The sequence below is a fragment of the Protopterus annectens genome, chromosome 3.part0 (genome assembly GCF_019279795.1).
Source record: "Protopterus annectens isolate FY-2018-M chromosome 3.part0, PAN1.0, whole genome shotgun sequence".
NCBI lineage: Eukaryota > Metazoa > Chordata > Ceratodontiformes > Protopteridae > Protopterus > Protopterus annectens.
In genome coordinates, this window is record NC_056731.1 from 1,918,277,043 (window position 1) to 1,918,297,020 (window position 19,978).

The 19,978-nt window shown below is 42.0% G+C and overlaps 1 protein-coding gene across 1 annotated transcript in view; it reads right to left on the reverse strand.

Annotated features, from left to right (window-relative positions):
- The window catches only part of NBEAL2 (neurobeachin like 2), a 3,059,867-nt gene that overhangs the window by 1,160,707 nt on the left and 1,879,182 nt on the right, over positions 1 to 19,978 (reverse strand). Inside the window, exons 22-23 of the mRNA XM_044066003.1 lie at positions 8,051 to 8,153; positions 5,512 to 5,665 (exon numbers count right to left, since the gene is read on the reverse strand). Coding sequence (XP_043921938.1) covers positions 5,512 to 5,665; positions 8,051 to 8,153 — 257 coding nt within the window. The remainder of the gene's footprint in view (positions 1 to 5,511; positions 5,666 to 8,050; positions 8,154 to 19,978) is intronic.

Sequence of the window (19,978 nt, forward strand, 5' to 3'; positions counted from 1 at the left end):
CATCGTGTGGGAACTCTCTCTAGTGGCTTCTAGAGTAGTACCCACAGAAGGAGAAGGATCCAGAACCGTATGAGCCTCTGGGCCTTCACTGGCCTCGAGAGGAATATCTGTGATAAGTGGTGCAGCCAAAGATTCAGGCCTTACCTGCTTAACATTTTTTTTCGGAGGCTCACCCAACAGTCTAGCAGTACCTTCCACACCTAACGCTAACCTCTTAAGTCTCTGATTTTTTCTGTAAATTTTAAGGGTAGACAGATGACTGCAGAGAGTTTTATGAACGAATGCCTGACAGATGGCACAGGCCTTGTAGTTGTGCTCAGACCCCAGACAAAAAAAACACTGGTCATGGTTGTCTGTTTGGAATTTGTCTTCCAAAATGGCACTTGCCCTTCTTGGATGACATTAAACTCTAACAAGCATGCAGTAGCAAAAGTGTAAAAGATTTTCCACAATGGGGCACTTATCTGAATAGAAGAAAAACTTTTGGTGACCATACGGTTGTCTGGATGCTGTCGTTCAGACTGGCAGCAGAGAAGGTCTGACTGGGGGCATTCAGTTCTGAGGATGGTATGTGCAGATGTCACTTTTATGTCCGACGCTCAGCTGTATTATGTGCAATGTCATACATACCTTGCAGTAGCTTAAGTCTTTGGTATATAGGCCGGACGTTCGGGTCGCTTAGGAGGAATCTCCCTCATATTATGAATACTGCAACATGGGAATAGAAGGACATCTGGGCTGTCCTAGTAGAACATAAAGGGCTAAAGAGAGCATCAAGTAGACTCCCATCATCTATAGTTCTTCCATTAATTCATAAATGGAACACTTTGGTGGCTAACATGGGTGATCGTGCCATAGCAAGGGTCCACAATACCATCGACTTGCATGTGAGTGCTACTACAAACATACTAATGAGGGCTGCCATCAACACAAGCCTTCATCTGTATGCAGCAAAATACTGAACCACAAGTATGCCCTGCAGAGTAGGTGAGCTGGCATTTGCCACTCATTCCTACTCTTCTATTCCTCTGAATCACTAAGAGAACTCGGATTGCTCTGAAATGCAGTTAGGGCTTTATCTCTAGAAGACACAGAACCAGTGTGGCCCTAGCCCATTTACTGTAAACAAAATCCAGGACTAGTAGAGTAAGGGGCAAAGCCATCCTCAGTGTAAGATCCCAAGGTAAACAGAGGGGAAAAGAATCAACCAAAAAAATGATTTCCAGTAGTTCCACTGGTGTCTCTCCCTGCCCTTGTGTGATTTTAAGCAGGATCAACATTGTACCGAGAAACCCCTCTCTTACATGGACGTCTTTATAAGTGTCTTTGGGTCTGTGGAAAACATAAATATCTGCTTCACCAATGGATTCTTCATTGGAGGGGTGTGACTGCAATTTCACTGATAGAGCTTTGTGCACTAAATACATGTTAATCTTCTTTATAGGTTTGCCAGTCACACAGTTGAAACCATGGCAAATGGGGAACATAAAGGGAAATGCCCTTCTCTAACCATCATTAGGCAGTAGGCACCCAGTGCAGGGGCACACTATGTCTTGTGTTACAGGGAAGGAAAGTCCACAGGGTCTACATTACATTATGGACACAGGGAGTAAGCTGGCCTAAAAGCACTGGCAAAAACACTAGGAAATACAGAAAGAAAGGAAGGAAGGAGGTCACCTGAAGAGAAACACAGCATGGAAAGCAAAAATAGAAAGTGAAATTTAGTGACCCACAAAAAAAAAAAAATCCCCTCAATTGTTGAAGATGCACTTCATGTCCAAATTCAAAGTGCAACAATGAAGAACTAGAGAACTAGGAATTAATCATTACTGAGGGAGAAAGGGGGGAGAGAGCAACTGTATAAAAAATATCCAGATGCTGAGTGGTCCTAATGCCTGTGGCATATAGTCCTACATTTTACTGAAGGTGGACCACTTTTTATCAGGTTCAATGTTCTGTTCTCAAGACCAAAAGCAAGAATTATTCTGCCTTGCTCTTACACTAATGATGTGTTGCCCAAAGGGATATAAAGAGATGGATGAGAAGTAAGTTTCATAAGCAAACAAAATCATGGTTGCCTTGGCCAAGTGAGTGCTAATAAAATCAATTTTGTCCTGTTTAGCTTTGCTTTCAGAGGGTCCCTCTGAATTAGGGGAAATGGAGGGAATGCATACATCCATTCCTATACATTTTCTGGACCATAACCTTCACCCATCAGGCCCCCCCAACACTACATTGACCCATCATATCTCCATCCGAGGCAAAAGCCAGCCCATTCATTCTTTGATAAGGATGAGCTCTTTAATGCATACTCATTCCTTGAATGAGGTGAAACCTTATCAGCCCATCTTTCCCCAATGCAGGCCACAGTCGGGTACTGGCAGTCTGTCATGCACGAGGGGGGTCCTACACCCTGCACACTTAACTCCCCTCATCTTAGGAAAGCTGGAAGTGGTGCTGCTCTAGAGAATCTCTAAGAACAGACCTTCATTCACTTTGCCTGCGACACTGAAGTATGTCTCTATGCTTCCCATCACTATGTCATGACACTCTCTCACCTGCTCGGTATGGGGCAGCACAGCAATGGGGCTATCCACTTCATTTGTCCCAAGATGGGTAAATTGGTGTCATTCTCTTACTGCCATCCTCTCCACATGGCCTTTGCAGTGCGTTTGACACTGACTGAACTCTGCTCACCTGGGGCGTAATCAGCATACAGTGGATATAAAAAGTTTACACACCCCTGTTAAAATGCCAGATTTTTGCGATATAAAAAATGAGACCACAATAAATCATTACAAAACTTTTCCCACCTTTAATGTGACCTATAACCTGTACAATTCAATTGAAAAACAAATCTGTTAGGGGAAAAATATAAAAAATAAAAAAATGTACAATAAGCTGGTTGCATAAGTGTGCACACCCTTAAACTAACACTTTGTTGATGTACCTTTTGATTTAATTACAGCATTCAGTCTTCTTGGGTACTCACCTGCCATCAATTAAAGAGACTCAGATTAACCTCAAATAAAGTTCAGCTGTCCTAGTAGGATTTTCTTGACATTTACTCAGTTGTCTGCTACAGCAAAAGCCATGGTTCATAGAGAGCTTACAATGCATCAAAGGGATCTCATTGTTGAAAGGTATCAGTCAGGAGAAGGGTACCAAAAATTTCCACAGCATTGGATATACCATGGAACACAGTGAAGACAGTCATCAAAAAGTGGAGAAAATATGGGACAACAGTGATGTTGCAAAGAACCAGACGTCCTGCAAAACTGATGAAAAGACAAGATGAAAACTGGTTAGGGAGGCTGCCAAGAGACCTACAGCAACACTGAAGGAGCCGCAGGAATTTCTGGCAAGAACTGGTTGTGTACTACACGTGACAACAATCTTCCGTATTCTCCATATGTCTAGACTATGGGGTAGGGTTGCAAGACGGAAGCCTTTTCTTACAGAGAAAAACATCCAGACCCGGCTAAAATTTGCAAAACAACACATCAAGTCCCCCAAAAGCACGTGGGAAAATGAGTTATGGTCTGATGAGACCAAGGTTGAACTTTTTGGCCACAATTCCAAAAGGTACATTTGGCACAAAAACAACACTTTGCATCACCAAAAGAACACCATCCCCACGGTGAAGCATGGTGGTGGCACTATCATGCTTTTGGGTTGGTTTTCTTCAGCTGTAACCGGGGCTTTAGTCAAGGTGGAGGGAGTTATGAACAGTTCCAAATACCAGTCACTTTTGGCTCAAAAGGGTTGGGAGGATGGCCTAATGGTTAAGGTGTTTGCCTTACAAACACAAGGTGCAGGGTTTGAGTCTCACAAGGGATAATTGGCTAGGCTTAAAATGGCTCGCAAGGGCAGTTAGCTTAGTACTAATCTATGAACCTATGAAAACATTCAGGTATCTGCTAGAAAGCAAGATGAAGAGGAATGTCACCTTTCAACACAACAATGACCCCAAGCATACATCCAAATCAACAAAAGAATGGCTTCACTACAAGAAGATTAAAGTTTTGCAATGGCCCAGCCAGAGCCCAGACCTAAATCCAATAGAAAATCTGTGGGGTGACCTGAAGAGAGCTGTGCACAAGAGAGGCCCTCACAATTTGACAGATTTGGAGTGTTTTTGCAAGGAATAGTGGGCAAATACTGCCACGTTAAGATGCGCCAATCTGATAGACTCCTACCCAAGAAGACTGAGTGTTGTAATTAAATCAAAAGGTGCTTCAACAAAGTATTAGTTTAAGGGTGTGCACACACAACAAAGTATTAGTCTAAGGGTGTGCACAATTAAGGAACCAGAGTCTTGTACATTTTTTATTTTTACTATTTTTTCCCCAACCAATTTATTTATTTTTCAATTGAATTGTACAGGTTATAGGTCACATTAAAAGAAGGAAAAGTTTTGAAATTATTTATTGTAGTCTCATTTTTTATATCACAAAAACCTGGCATTTTAACAGGGGTGTGTAAACTTTTTATACCACTGTATATCAATTCCTGATTATAAGGAAATGAATATATATATATATATATATATATATATATATATATATATATATATATATATAAACACACACACTGGTTCCTTTTATGCACTTGGTCCTTCGCTCTTTTTTTGGATTTGTGATAAATATCCATGACACTACTGGAGATAGGAGAGAGAGAGAGACTCCTTGGAGAAGCATCTATGAAAATTTTGCCAGCTCAAATCTGTTTCAATGGCAGATACCTCAACCAATGAGATGGATGAATGGACAATATAAGATCATTCCAGGCATTTAAAAAAAAACTGAACTGTTTTAAAAAGACTGAAGTGTCTAAATAAGGACAACAAAAAAATGTGAAGTTTCTGTACCAGAAGACAAATAAGCTGAAAGACTTAAAGGAGTGTTATAGGCAAAACACGTGAAAAATAACAGAAATATGGCACATGACAAACGCGTTTCAACACTTAAAGGAACTTAACACAGTCAAAGAGGACAAAACATTGCTTACTGGTAAAAAAAAAAAAACAAACAAGCAGAATTAAGAACACAGAAGCAAAGAGCTAAATGTAAAATGTGCAAATATATGCAGCACCCTTTCTGAGGAAACCACAGGCTCAAAGGCATTGATTATTATTAAGGAAGGGATGGGGTTTACACAGGTGTTTTTGGTGACGTGTACGAAGTCACAGAAACATGGATAACAGAGTTGCAGACTGATCAGTAGATACTATTGGCAGATTATGCAGGCTAAGCAGCCTTTATCTGTGGGGAAAAAGTCAGTGTTCTGTACTTCACAGGGAAGCTTTCTTACCATATCACCTACAACAACTCTCCATACTGAAGTTCTACAAAAGTAACCAAACTCAGTCGACTCTCCCAGGCAATATGTGTGGGACTGTAAGTTGCTCAGTATTACCTTGTCTAAGAAAAGTGCTTACTGCTGTTGAGTTTTACGAATAGTAGACACAAGTTAACCTAATCTCTTTAACCCTGGTAGTAGCTGGATTACCTGCTCTTCATCATTTACAGCTGCCATGTAAGATATGATACTGTGCAGCTCCTCTCCTGAAACCCCTCTTGAGAAGAACTCTTTCACCAAGCCAAATAACGATTTCTGTATTGTCTTCACATTATCTACTGTAATGTGGTTCTCCTTCTGGAATCTGAAAAGCAAAAAGCAAGCATTAATTAAATTTAAAGAAATTAGCATCCTTACTCAAAATCAGCTATTTATTAACAAAAATAAGGCAGTCTAATACACAGAAGGCTACAATAGGAAGCACCATGATTTAAGTGAAAGGAGTACTGGACCAGTTTATGCAACACTTGAATTTTCATGCACATTAACAGTAAGCACTTAGATAACACTGTTCACATACTCAGTCCACAGCATATTTAAACTAAATGCTGTTTAGTTATGAGTGAGTATCACTATCCTACGAAACCTAGTAACTGCAAGCCATGAGAATACGTCCTTCTGATTTTAGTTGCTTTTTCAGTGGGCAGATAACTGCACAGCAATCCTATAGATGCTTCCAATATATAAGCAACCAAGGACAAACATTGTGCACAGTCTCTTACCCACTGCAGTTACGTCCGCCAAAGGTGGCCTCAGTTACACTAGCCCAGTAATTTGAAAGGAAGGTCCTGCACTCTAGTGCTGGATATTAGTGAAAAGGGACACACTTTTTCTTTTAATGAAGTACATCTTACCATCACCAGTTCCATTGAAAAAGAGGGATAAATACTTCCTGATACTTTATGAATGAAATATTCAGAATAATTGTTCATATTCTTCTTAATGACGTTCATCCATAACCTTAGCCTCTCTTTATCTCTCAAACTCACCTTCCCTCATTTTATCATCGACCTTTTCTACTTTGATTTATATCTTTTTTGCTTGATTTATGCATGCGAGTATTAACTGTGAAGCTTTAAGGTTCCCCTTCAAATCAGGTAATCCTAAACTACCTTGTTCTTTGTGGAGAATAAACTCATTACACTTAACTCTTGCTCCCTTACCCTCTCAAATTAAGACCTTTAATTCTTAATTATCATTCATAGCATCTCTTCTGGTTGATAAAAATATACCTGACCTGTATGTACGACTAAAGCACGTAAAACATTTTGCTGCTTATATCCTACTATCCAAATCCATAATGAAAAGCTTCGAGTTTCTCAGTTTTTGTTATTCTCTTCTGAAATTTTGTTTTATCCCACATTTCATTAATAGAACATTTTAATTCCTAAACTTGGATATTTCATTTATAATTTTCCCGTTAAGTATAGGTGTGACTCAACAATTTAATGCATGGGTATGATTTACTGCCCTAGCCTTTGTTTAATCTTTTATTTATTTAATGTCCCCAAAAGACATGAAACTGTCACAAAATGTTCCACAACACTAAAAAGTCCTTAACTGGAAAAAGAACCAAGGTACCGAGTGGAAATGGGAACAGGCCAAGAATACATCTGGACTGCAGGGTTGAGACTCCCATCCTTATCAAGGAATGATACCAGGGTACAGGCAAACGGTAAGGAAGAGGGGAATCCTAAGTGAAAGACAAACATTAGTAGAGTTTTTAGTAGAATCTAGAATAGAAGCTACATGGATAATTAGTACAGCATATAAAATATTTCATGATTAACTATAGGAATCAATCAGAGCTGGTTATAAAGGATTGGGAAGAGATTGGATAAGCAATTCACAAAAAACAATGGGAGGATATATGTATGGCTCCCATATATGCAACAAAGTATAGAAGATTTATGGAAGTACTTGTCTAAGTATTGTTATACCCCAAGCAAACTCCAAACATTTTTTCCTCAGGTAGATTGCAAATACTGAAGGTGTAATGATGAAGAAAGATGTAATTTGGAACATACTTCTGAAATTGTAACACGTCGGCAGACTTTTAAAAACTCCCTGCAGACTACTCTTTCAGAAATACTGGGTATGCAAATTGGTGCAACTAAGAAAATTATATTTTTGTGTTGTGATACAGGATGTGAATTGCCTAGACATGGTAAGGCCTTGCTGAGTTTAATTATGGTGGCTGCCAAAAAAAAAAAACTATTACTAGAAAATGGGAATCAAATTGTAAACCAACCATATTATTAGTAATGAATACAGTAAAAGACATAAAAGAACTGGGAGTGAGACCTTCAGAAAAGAGCAGGATCCAATTACATAGAAAAAGATGAAGCTGTGGGAGCAATACATGAAGAATAATGTTTTGGAAGAGGAATGAGGTTTATTGGAAGGCAGGAAATTAATGAGCTGTGTAATGTTTGACTGACATTGTATAGAAGATCATATGTGATGCATAATGTTTGTAACTGAAAATATGTCAATGTGGTTTGCTTTCATTTATATAAATGTATGACTGCCTATACCATAAGTGATAATTAAATACTGATGTTTTTGTTTAAAAAATAAATAAACCACTAGGACTATTAGCAATTTCCAGCAGCTGACAACAAATGGGAGATACTCTTACCTTACAACAGCAGAAATTAATTATTATCCATAAGTGCTGCTTACTCACCCATAATGAGTTCGGATTGAATCTAGCAGGTACTGAACTCCATATTTCCTCCTTAGTCGTTGTTTGGTGTCTTTGATGATGGATGACAAATACTGTATGTGCCCTTAAAAAAAAAAAGGCACTGTTATTCAAAGTCGGACAATGCTTGCCAAGACTAGTGGCTATATCTGGTAGCTAGACACGGGTAGCAAATTCTAATTTTCTGTTTTCTTTTGGAATGACTGAAGTATCATGACTGTAAAAGAACTGCTAGATTCCACTATCTAAAGGGCCACAAAAAGTACAGTTATGTGTTCAATGAACTAGACATATTTGTATGGCTACAGTTTTACTGTGACAGTAACTGCTAATTTAATTTTGTAGTTGGGTCAGTTGGCTCAAATGAGAAGTTATGTACCTACCATAACGTTCCATGTTAGTTGTCTTCTCTCGCCTTCTTTCTTGCTTGATGGGTTCGGAGCTGACCCTCGGCTCCGACTCGGCACTTGCTAAGCTCGAGAGTCACTTTTACCAGCTCGAGGCAGCCCCATATCCCATGATGCAAGGCAGTAAGTACCCAGATCTCGTTTGTACCTATAGGGAGACACACCTAGCACAGAAAAAAAACTTTCCACTGAGGAAAGAAAGCAATTACCCTAAGGAAGGGCTGAAAAGGGAACCAGGTAACTAACTGGTGCCTAAAGAAGCAATCTTCCAGACAAAGGAGAACAAGGTCTGTCCAGGCAAGGGGGTAGGAGGGAGGGTCGTTAGAAAGAAGGCGAGAAGACAACTAACATGGAGCGTTATGGTAGGTACATAACTTCTCAATGTTAAGTTGTCAATCTCGCCTTCATTCTTGCTTGATGGGACCGTCCTAGCACCTCTATACTGGGTGGCTCAATGGAACAGACTCTTGAGAACCGTAGAACCAAAACTGGCTCTATCCCTGGAGACCAAATCCAATTTGTAATGAGAAACAAAGGTATGAGGAGTGGCCCAAGTGGCTGCTGCACAAATAGTGTCTACAGGGAGTCTAGCCTGAAAGGCTGTGGATGTGGCTAAACTTCTGGTGGAATGCGCTTTTGGTTTTGAGCACAGCTGTTTGCCCCTGAGCTGATAGATTTCGGAGATGGTGGAAGAAAGCCATCTAGATAAGGTCACTTTGGAAACAGGAAGGCCTTTCTTATTTTCAGCATAAGAAAGAAAGAGCTGATCGGATTTCCTGAATTGTTTTGTTCTGTCCAAATAATATCTGAGTTGGCGGTGAACATCAAGATAATGTAATTTTGTTCCGATCTATTGGAGTAATTAGGAAAAATACAGGGAGATCAATAGATTGGTTCAAATTAGTTTTTGAAGCCACTTTAGGCAAAAAGGATGGATTAGTTCTCAAGGATACCCTGTCCTTGTGGAAGACCAAATAAGGGGGACGAACAGAAAGGGCATGAAGTTCTGACACTCTCCTGGCCGAGGTAATAGCGACAAGGAAGAGTGTTTTCCATGAAAGAAACTTCAGAGAACATGAAACAGCTGGCTCAAAGGGAGGAAGAATTAAGGATGTCAGCACTAGATTTAGGTCCCATTGAGGAGGAGGACTCCTGACAGGAGGTTTAAGGAGAAAAATCCCTTTTAGAAAGGCTCTACAAAGCCTGTGGGACATAATATTGTGATCTGCAAACCCGGCATGAAAGTTCGAGATAGCAGCCAACTGAACTTTAACCGTGGAAGATGAAGAGCCCGAGTGAAAGATTTCCGCTAAAAATCCAAAACTGCATGAACAGGGGCAGTAAAGGGATCTATATTCTTTGATTTTGCCCAACAAGAGAAGCATTTCCACTTGCTGGTATAAATCCTTCTAGTAGAGGACTTAAGAGAAGCCACTATAATATCCCTAACCGGGTTAGAGATCATAGGAAGCCTGGCTAGGGAAGGAAGTGGAGCAACCAAGCTGTGAGGTTGAGAGAAGGAATAGACCGATGCAGGTGACCCGATTGGTGGATCAGAAGGTCTGGCACTGGGTCCAGATGCCACGGCTGCACCAATAGGTGACGATGGAGGAACGGAAACCAAATTTGTCGAGGCCAATAGGGGGCAATGACAATCATTTTGGCTCTCAAAACGGTGGCTTTCTGGAGTACTTGTGGAATCAATGGAAAAGGAGGAAAAGCATAAAGAAGTCCCTGGGCCCATCCTGGGTAAGAGCGTCTCTGGGGGGATGGCCTGGCAGTGGGAAGAGAGAGAAGAAGTCTGGGCATTTGCTGTTTTGGGGAGTAGCAAAAGATCGCAACATGGGCGGCCCCATTCTAGAAAAATCTCCTCCACTATAGATTGTTTGAGAGACCACTCGTGAGGCATGAGAATAGCTCTGCTCAATCTGTCCGCTAAAATGTTGGTTTTCCCAGGGATATGCGTTGCTACCAGAAACCGATGAGAGGAGATCGCCCATTGCCAGAGTCTGAGAGCTTCTCGTCACAAGGGTAGGACTTGGTTCCGCCCTGTTTGTTGATATACCATACTACAGACATGTTGTCCGTGTGAACTGCAATTGTTCCCAAGGGAAGAAAGTCGTTGAGGGCTTGCAGCGTTAAAAGCACTGCTCTCATCTTTAGGTCATTTATGTGCAGGTGGTATTCGAACAGTTGCCACGTCCATGAACAATCCTGCCCTGATAATGACCCCCACCCGATCAGGGAGGCGTCCGTAGTGACTGTGGCTACGGGGCCGGGATACAAAGGGTCTGCCCTGATGAATCTGGGGAGAAGAAATCCACCAGGATAGGTGGTTTTGCAAGCTTGTGTCACCAGGATTTGGTGGCGCATGGGAAGTTGTTGGTAAGACCACTGGCGAACAACATCCATTGAAGAAGGCATGTAGAAGCGGGCCAAGGGAAGAATGGTAATGGCGCTGCCATTAGGCCCAACACTTTCAGGACCAGTCTGGCTTGTACCTTTTGCTGGCGAGGATGATCCGCACGTGACTTTGGATATCTGAAATCCTTTGGTCTGTGAGGGTTGCTGACATCCGAACAGTGTCTAAATTTGCGCCTGTAAAAGTAATAGACTGGCAGGGCAACAAGGAGGATTTTTCGTAGTTGATCGAAATTCCTAACTGAGTGCAGAGATTTAGGGTGTAATCCCTGGCTTGGAGAAGTTGATGCCTGGTGGTGGCTGAAAGGAGCCAGTCGTCGAGATCGGAAACACCTGGAATCCTTGGCGTCTCAGGTGAGCCGTGACCACTGCCATACATTTGGTGAACACTCTGGGGGCTGTAGTGAGACCAAAGGGCAGGGCTCTGAATTGAAAATGACTGGACCCCAGCCGAAAGCGGAGAAACCTTCTGGAGCGTCTGTGAATTTTTATGTGATAGTACGCATCCTGAAGGTCTATTGAGCACATCCAGTTGTCTTTGCCCAGGAAGGGCAACATTGATTGAAGTGTGACCATTCGAAATCTCGTCTTTTTCACAGACTTGTTGAGTCTGCTGAGATCCAATATTGGTCTCCAATCTCCCGTCTTTTTGGGGACCAAAAAGAACCTTGAGTAGATTCCGGGCTCTGAATGGTCTGTTGTAACTGGCTGAATGGCCCTTTTGTGTAGAAGATTTGATACTTCTAATTTTGTGATTTCCCTTAGACCGGGTGGCACATCTGGAAGGGAATTTTTGTGATTGAAGGGACTTTCCTCGAAAGGAATTTTGTAACCCTCGGATATGATTGACTGTACCCATCTGTCTTGTGAGAGGGAAAGCCAGGCTTGTGGGTACAGCGATAATCTTCCCCCGACTGCCTCCAAGGATGGACAGTCGGGCAACACCTCAGGGATGCTGGAAGGGCTTGTCAGAGAGACTCTCTGCTTCCCTGGTTCTGTGGACCCCCTCTGCCTCTGCGTCTGTTATTACCCCTCTGCCTCTAGGGGTAAACTGACCACGTGTATCCGGCGTGACTCCTTGGGATTTGCGGAACCACATCTTTCCACCCTTCTGTCCTTTGGGGTAAGGTCTAAAAGGGGTGGAAAAACGGACCCCTATGGCAGAAAGAGTCTTGCCATCCTGCTCACACCTGGTCAATGTATCCTTCACTTGAGGACCAAACAAAGTTGACCCATCAAAGGGAGAGTTCGTGAAGGATGCCTTGAAGGGATCAGCAAAATTACAGAGCCGCATCCAGGATTGACGTCTCAGAGCCACTCCTGTGCCTGCGGCTCTACCATCTGCTGCATACGAAATCAGCCGCATGGAGGAGTTGGTTATGCAGTTAAGGATTCCTAGCTGAGAAGCAATCTTGTCTTGTGCCCCTTGAGTTGTAGGATCCTGTACTACTTCACCTAGTTCCTTAAGGATGTCCCTTTGGAGTCTGGTGAAGTGACACAAATAGTTCAGCGAACGCATGGCAAAGGTCGCTGAGGAAAACATCCGCTTACCATACCTGTCCATGGTCCTGGAATCCTTGTTAGGAGGATGGACTGGTACGGAAGGATCTGCAAGTTCCTTTTTAGTGGTGGCCTCCACCACCATGGCATCAACCGGGACACCTTTTGTAAGGAATTGCTGTTCGGAAGGGGCCGTAATAAATTTAGAAGGCCTCCTGGGAACTGGCTCTACGGAGTCAGGAGAAGCCCAAGCCTTCGATAACCTGCATGAGGGGTCAAAGGCGGAGACACCCAGGAGGTGGAGGGTCGAGAACCAAACGCCTCTAGGTATACCATCTCATCATCGGAGGGATTTATGGTGGGCTAGTTTCCCCTCTGTTTCAGGAGTTCTAGGATGTCTGAAAAGGAGACATCCTCAGAGGGGGATCTTGGGGACCACTCCGACTCATCTAAGTCGGTATCCGAAGTAATAGACTCAGGGAGTCTAGGTGCTTCCTCTTACAAGTCCTCTTGGCGGAGGATCTGCTGCGGATCAGGAGAATCCTCGGAAGAGGGTTCCTCCCAGTGGGGAAACCTGAGGCGGTGGATCTCTCGGTCCGGGCGCAAGAGAGTGGGAAGAGATATCAACAGGCACCGTAGAGGGAGGAACTAAAGGAATAGACTGCTGACTGAGCCCAGGGGCCAGCACACTCCTCATCACCTCGGCTCCTCCCAGGGAGATCCGAGAGAACCCGTTCCGAAGAAACTGGGACTCCCGGGCCCACCGAAAGGGAAGGCTCCGAGGAAGATGTCGGAGACGAGCTCACCAAGGCCGAAGCTCTAAGGGGAAGAGCGGGGTCGGACAATGGTCTGATGCCACTCACCCCCTCGGAGCAGACCAGGGAAGCCCGGCCACCAAATCCCTCCAAGGAAGGTCTCGAAGAGGAGATAAGAGTAGATGCTGAAGGCGCAGAAGGGGGGGGGGGTAATCTGGCCTTCAGCCATAGCAGTAACCATTCCTGTAGACTCCAGCTCCAAACTCTGGGGTAGAGTCGAAGGAGGAATTTGAAGAGGGTGTGGACTAATGGTCGTCTGTTGAGACGGACTATGAAGCATTTGGGCTAGTGCCTGTGATTTTAACAATCTGCTTACTACCCTCTCTAAATCATGGTCTGACAACCTGGAAGACCTCGATGATCGGCTCCGATGGCTCCGCTCCGAAAGAAGAGGTGAGGCCGGAGCCGACAGTATCAGTTCCAAAGAGGGAGACCTGGACCTCTTCCTCGAAGGAATCATTGGAGCCGAAGACCCCACGGAACCAGACGGAGCCGATAATTTTTCGGCTCCAGATGTATGGCTCCGGAGCCGATACAGGCAGGAAACAATGGTGTCGGAGCTGGTAGCCGACACCGAAGCCTGAGCCACATGGTGGTCGGAGCCAGTCGGAGCAGACACCAAAGTGACAGTAACAGTATCGGCACCGATAGCCATCGGTGCCGGAGGACAATCGGATCGGCTCCAGCGGGCCGATCTCGACTCGCTTAAGACACAAGCCTGGGCCTTAGTCTTAGAAAGCTTTCCCGAGAGCCTCGGTTTAAGGAGACCCCTTAAAATAAGCTTATTTCTCCTTTCCTGCAGGACTCTCTGGCTAAAAGTGACAAATTGCACAGGAGTCCTGCAGGTGGAGAGGTCCCAGGCAGTATAAACAAGAAGTGTGACCGTCTGTCAGAGACATCTTCTGACAGCACGAGTCACACTTCTTCTGAGACCCTCTGTTCTTTGGACATTATTGTATCCACAAACAGTACACACACAGTCCCGAATCAGACAACTACAGTTAAGGAATAAGAAGTAAAAACCTCACACACACACACACACACACACACCCTGACAGGGGGATGGGAGGGAAAGAAAGGCCTGACTAAAAATATGAAGAAGGAAAAATAAAGTTAGTCAGAAAAGGTCCGACAATTAACTAAAAATGATAGAATTCTACAGAAAAGTAGATTTTCTCTGATTGGGGCGACTAGAAGTTTAAATATAAACACTTACCAGGAGCTGGCAAAAGGAGGTCCTCATCAGCGAAGCGCAAAGCGAGATCTGGGTACTTACCGCCTTGCATCATGGGATATGGGGCTGCCTCGAGCTGGTAAAAGTGACTCTCGAGCTTAGCAAGTGCAGAGTCGGAGCCGAGGGTCGGCTCCGAACCCATCAAGCAAGAATGAAGGCGAGATTGACAACTTAACATGTACCCTTTACAAAAACATCTTGAATATAAAGGAGAAAAACATTAACAATAAAAGAAACACAGTAAGAAACTCCCCATATTTAAACAACAATTACAAAATAAAGGCATTACTAAATTAAAAATGTCAGCATAGATTTACTATGCAAACATTAACAAAGAACACTGGAAAATCAATATTGTCATAATTCTTAGCTTGTCAGAATCCAAAAATTACACTTTACTAAAGCTTTTTAAAAGTTTTGTAGTTTTGCTTCAAGTAAGCCAACCAACTTATACTTAAAAGTGAATTACAGCATGAGAAGGCAATGGAAGAAAAGGCTCAGTCATCTACTTTTATTCAAATACAAACAGTAACCAAACACCTAACATAAAAAGAGGAATGAAAGTTTCTAGAAACAGTGAAATATCTTCCTTAAGAGATTCTTATTACCTAAAACTTTACATATTTAAATGTACAGCAGACTAATACAAATATATTAGTTATAGAAAAATAAATCATTTAACCTGTACAGTGTCTCTCAATTCAAATAAAACAATAAAAATATAGCACAAGTACTTAACATATTAATTGTTCTTTAATAGGGTCCCCTGCAATGGATGGAACACTTGGGTACTTCACTCCTGTGCCTTCTAAACAGCTCTTCTACAAATCTTAGATTTCTGTGCTTATGAACACATCTATGGCTCTTACATGGCATTCACAAACTATACTATGGGATATGGTCTCCCCAGTTGACCCCAGATCTTGACAGGGGCCATTTAGGGCATCCACAAAATGCAGTTTGGGGATGTGGTCACTCCAACAGATCCCAATTTCTGACTGATCCATACATGACATTCAAACTGTAGATACAGGATATGGTCACCCCTATAGCTCCCAGTCGCTTCCTACCTCTCATACTATCAGTGGCGGCTCGTGATATCGGACTGCATGACTGCAGCCTCCCCAGCTGTGAACCACAATGGTACAGTCCTGCAGTCATCCAAATCCTCTATACAAAGTGAATCTGAACTGCTGCCTTACCAGTCCAGATTCAGGAAGAAGGAGGCAGACTGCTGATTCCCCGGAAGTCTATGCGGTGCTAACCGCATAGACTGGAAGGGGATCGGACTGCAGAGTCAGCAGTCTTGGACTGCTCCAGGAAAGAGCCGCAAAACTGGAAGTATGCATTCTGGCGTGAATGCAAGCTTTGCTGGGGATTGTATTGAAAGCAAGCTTGTTGCAGGTTGCTGTGGAGTTACTTAGCTTTTCGTTCACAAACACAGGATGGGAAAGCTTTCAAAGCTGCAGGGAGACTTGTCAGGTACGAGAGAGGATTGTATTGAAAGCAAGCTTGTTGCAGGTTCTTCTTGATGTGAAGTTACTTTAACTTACTTAGCTTTTCGTTCGCAAACACAGGATGGGAAAGCTGCAGGGAGATATTTGGCAGGCACGAGATAGAAAGCTGCTGCTGTTTGGATTTTGCAGGTTCATGTTGCTGTGATTACTGTTCGTTCACGAACACATGATGGGGAAGCTGCTGCAGGAGTGTGTGTGTGTGTGTGTGTGTGTGTGTGTGTGTGTGTGTGTGTGTTTGTGTAAAATGCCCCCCTCAGTGAGTACTAGTGGCTAAATGAAGTTAAGAAGTTACAACCTAAGGCTAGTATTGGTATAGGTCATATTTTGAGAATTACATCTCTAGCTAGACTGGTTACATTAGAGCGAGACAAATTTTTGTTAGAAATAGGAATAGTATAAATGAACACATTTCAAGCTTTGTTTTTCTCATTTTAAACCCAACAGTGCACTTATACCCCTTTTGTACTGATTATCTTTCTTGTGTACATCGTCAGACATTGATTAGTATGGACAGAAATGTGTTAAATCTGCATATGTTTAGGGAAACATATGATAACTTTAATCTTTAAACATTGTTCTAAAACATTTGTCAAGATTGAAGGGCTTTGGACTGGCATTTCTTTATTTGTTCTGGTATCCTTATATGATAATTTGGGTGTTAGGTCACTTTTGTTAAATGCCAGTTTTTTAATTTTTTTTTTTCAATTAAGCTAGTGTGCACGAGACAGTATGCAAGAATAAAACCTTCCCAAGTTCTTTTCTGTCACTTTCCCGCACTAGAAAACAACTTTTAGACAAGAAACAAGACTTGTGCTTGAGCTGCCTAACAATGACTTCAATGTGCATTAGCAGAAGGATCTGTTAACATGAACTTTAACCCTTTCGTGACAGAACACACAGTTTAAAAAAAAAACGAAATGCAATTTGGCTATTTATTTTTTGTGTTAGTGAAGTGCTTTGTACCCAATTCAATGCACTAGTGGGTGTGTCCATAATGACTGACAAGGGAAACGGGTGGGGAAATGACGTATGCTGATTTCCGTTTGACATCCTGAATGTCTCGCTCGTATCTCTTGCATATTGATAATGTTGAGCGGCACTCAAGAAACGGCAACTGCAGGCATTACATACTATGGGATTTCTTTAAGTTGTACATTAATATGTGATGTTGTACTGTTAACAAAGCATGAAAGTCACATGCCTTGATAAACTGTAAAGTAAGAAAATCCTGTGGTATGTCATGCAGTGTATGTCCTGTTTTGTTTCTGTCTATTGTGCTGAGAAAATATCCTGCTCACTAATTGATAAACCATGTGCAATGAACTACAGTTACAGTGACATTTTAGGGATACAAATCTATTTAGTCCACTAGCTTTAATGGCTACAATGGCACACTCACGAGAGTATCTACAAGAGATATGCAGTCATCACAGAACTTGAGACTTTTGTCTCCATGTGAAGAAACAAGACTGTAGAGCATTCATTTTGGGATAAATGCCAAGCTACACTGCATGCTGTACAACAGACAGATTAATATTGTTGCCAGCACATGCATAACTATGGCTAGAGAGAACTCAGGATACCTGCTGGTGGTGCTTGAACCCTGTACCTTCACTACAGGTAGCAAGAGCCTGAACTCCCTACCCAGTACCCTTTGTGCAACCTTTGGAGATTTTTGCCTCATTTTTTGTTCTGTTCTGTTCTTTGTAAAATCTGTAGTTTCTGAGTGCTTAATCCCTTAAATAGTTGATGGTACAGTGGTAGAATTGTTGCCTCACAGCTTGAGGTTCTCTGGTTTGATTCTTGGCTGGGGTGCTTTCTGTGTGGAGTCTGCATGTTCTCTCAGTTTTTGTGTGGGTTTGCTCTGGTGTCCTCCCATGTTACAAAGGCATGTGTATGCAGTATTTCTCCATGGGTCACTGCTGAAAATTGGCTTTTGTTCCAAGTCAGACTTTTCTGGTTAACAAATGTTAAATAAATAAAATTGACAGGCGTTTGAATTTCAGATTTCATATTCTTCAGAAAGTACATAGTAACACAAAACCTTTTATTCTAGCAATTTTCTAAGTTTATAAGATGACTATTTGAAATCTGTCCCTATTTTTGGGACTGTATTCCCCCATTAATGGCTTCGTCCAGGTTTTTTGTGCTATGGTTGAGAGCTATGGTGAGAACTGAATTCACTGAATATGTTTGAGGGCTGTATTCCCCCATTACTGGCTTTGTCCAGGTGTTTTGTGCGAAGAGGTTGACAGCTATGGTGAGAACTGAATTGACTAAATAGTAGCCATTTAACTTTCAGTCTTCTTCTCTTTCACAAAACAGCTGATTTGGCATAGTGGTATGTTGCTCTGACTGTTCTGCACAGCAACCTGGGTTCACGACATGGCAGTGAAATGTATGGTGGTAACACAGCATTTTATTCTAGCAACTTTCCAAGATTATACAAGCAATGTTTAAAATGTGTCCCTGGCTTTTGTCCCTCCCAATACATTATGGCTCTTTCCAGATTTCTTGTGCTGCAAAGTTGAGAGATACAGCTGAGTGTCAAGTAGATTTTACAAGGAGCTGAGAGCTGCAGGGGAAGTGACGTTTAGTGCTGCTTATGCTGAGTCTGCTTACACTGTTAACAGCACAAGTTGTGTACTTGCTTTTGATGCAGAAGGCTGTGGGTTCAACCCCCTTAGTATGTAGATGCACTGCTGATATTGTACTGTTGTAAATGGGGTGGATGCTGCCATCTTGAGAATGTCCTCTTTGCCGAAGATACCTAGCAACTATGAACCCATCAGTTATTTGCCATCCATTCCCTATTGCAATATTACTAGCTTATTTTTTTAATGTAATATAGCCAATTTATTCCTCAAGGGCAACAGGCACTTATACATATTGAATAAATATTGAATATTATTATATATTGAAATATAAAGTTGTTTGCTAGCAGCAACCTCTTCATTAGTTACAAATCTTGTTAATGTGGAATTATTTAAATGACATTTACTTTTGCAGAGATTGTGCATATTTACTGATACTGGTGGATTGTAGAAGTTTGAGAAGGCTTTTATGATGGAAATGTTCTCAATTGAGGAGTTTTGTCATTACTGGTGCATGCATTTTGTTTCATTGTTTACTGGAAAAAAATGTTCAAAACAATAAATTTAAAACACACTCTAACAACTGTACTGTATTGTACAAGGAATATAATTTAATACAATCAGGAAGGTGCATCACAGAACACATGTACAAGGGGCCTATCATTTGAAAATAGCCCAAAGTTAATCTTTGCCACTAGCCAGATGTATTTTCTTTGAATGTGGGTTTCAATGCTGTTTCAAGGTTTTGGTTTTAATGCTAAGTCTGTTTTCATTGTGAGACTGCATTGCTTTGTTTAGCAGATGTCTTAGTGTTTGTGCTGTAAAATGCAAAATAAAACTTTCAAATGAAGTCCAAATCATCGTAGAAGTAAATCAGTATGCACATTAGTGTTTATGGTAAATGGGGTGAAATAGCCAAGTAATGGAACATTGGAAAGGCTGCAGGGGGAGGCTCCATTCGACCATGATTTTTTGAGGGGGAAGGGCAGCAAACTCAAAGACAGCCCCGGCTGAACCCCTCTCAACTGTCCAGATTTTCACAGAATTAATACATTTTTGCTTATTTTTGGTTTGTTCCTCATAAAACTTGTGGTTTTCTGGCAAATCATTTAGGAATTAAGTCACTAAACAATGACAGACATTGAGTTTCAGACTTCATAACCTTCAGAAAAATGCATGCTAAAGCAAGACCTGTTATTCTATCAACTGTCTCAGTTTATACAAGAGCAATCTTTAGCACTGTTTGTATGTTTCCCCAATATATTCGGCCTTGTCCAGATTTACTGCATTAACAGGTTGAGAGGTACATGCAAATAAATTGCTTTATAGAATTAGGTATATCCAAACCTCTCAACTGTCACTGATTTTGGATCAAAATGTTGCTCTTCCCCTAATAATCCCTCCACAAAATGGCAGTTTTGG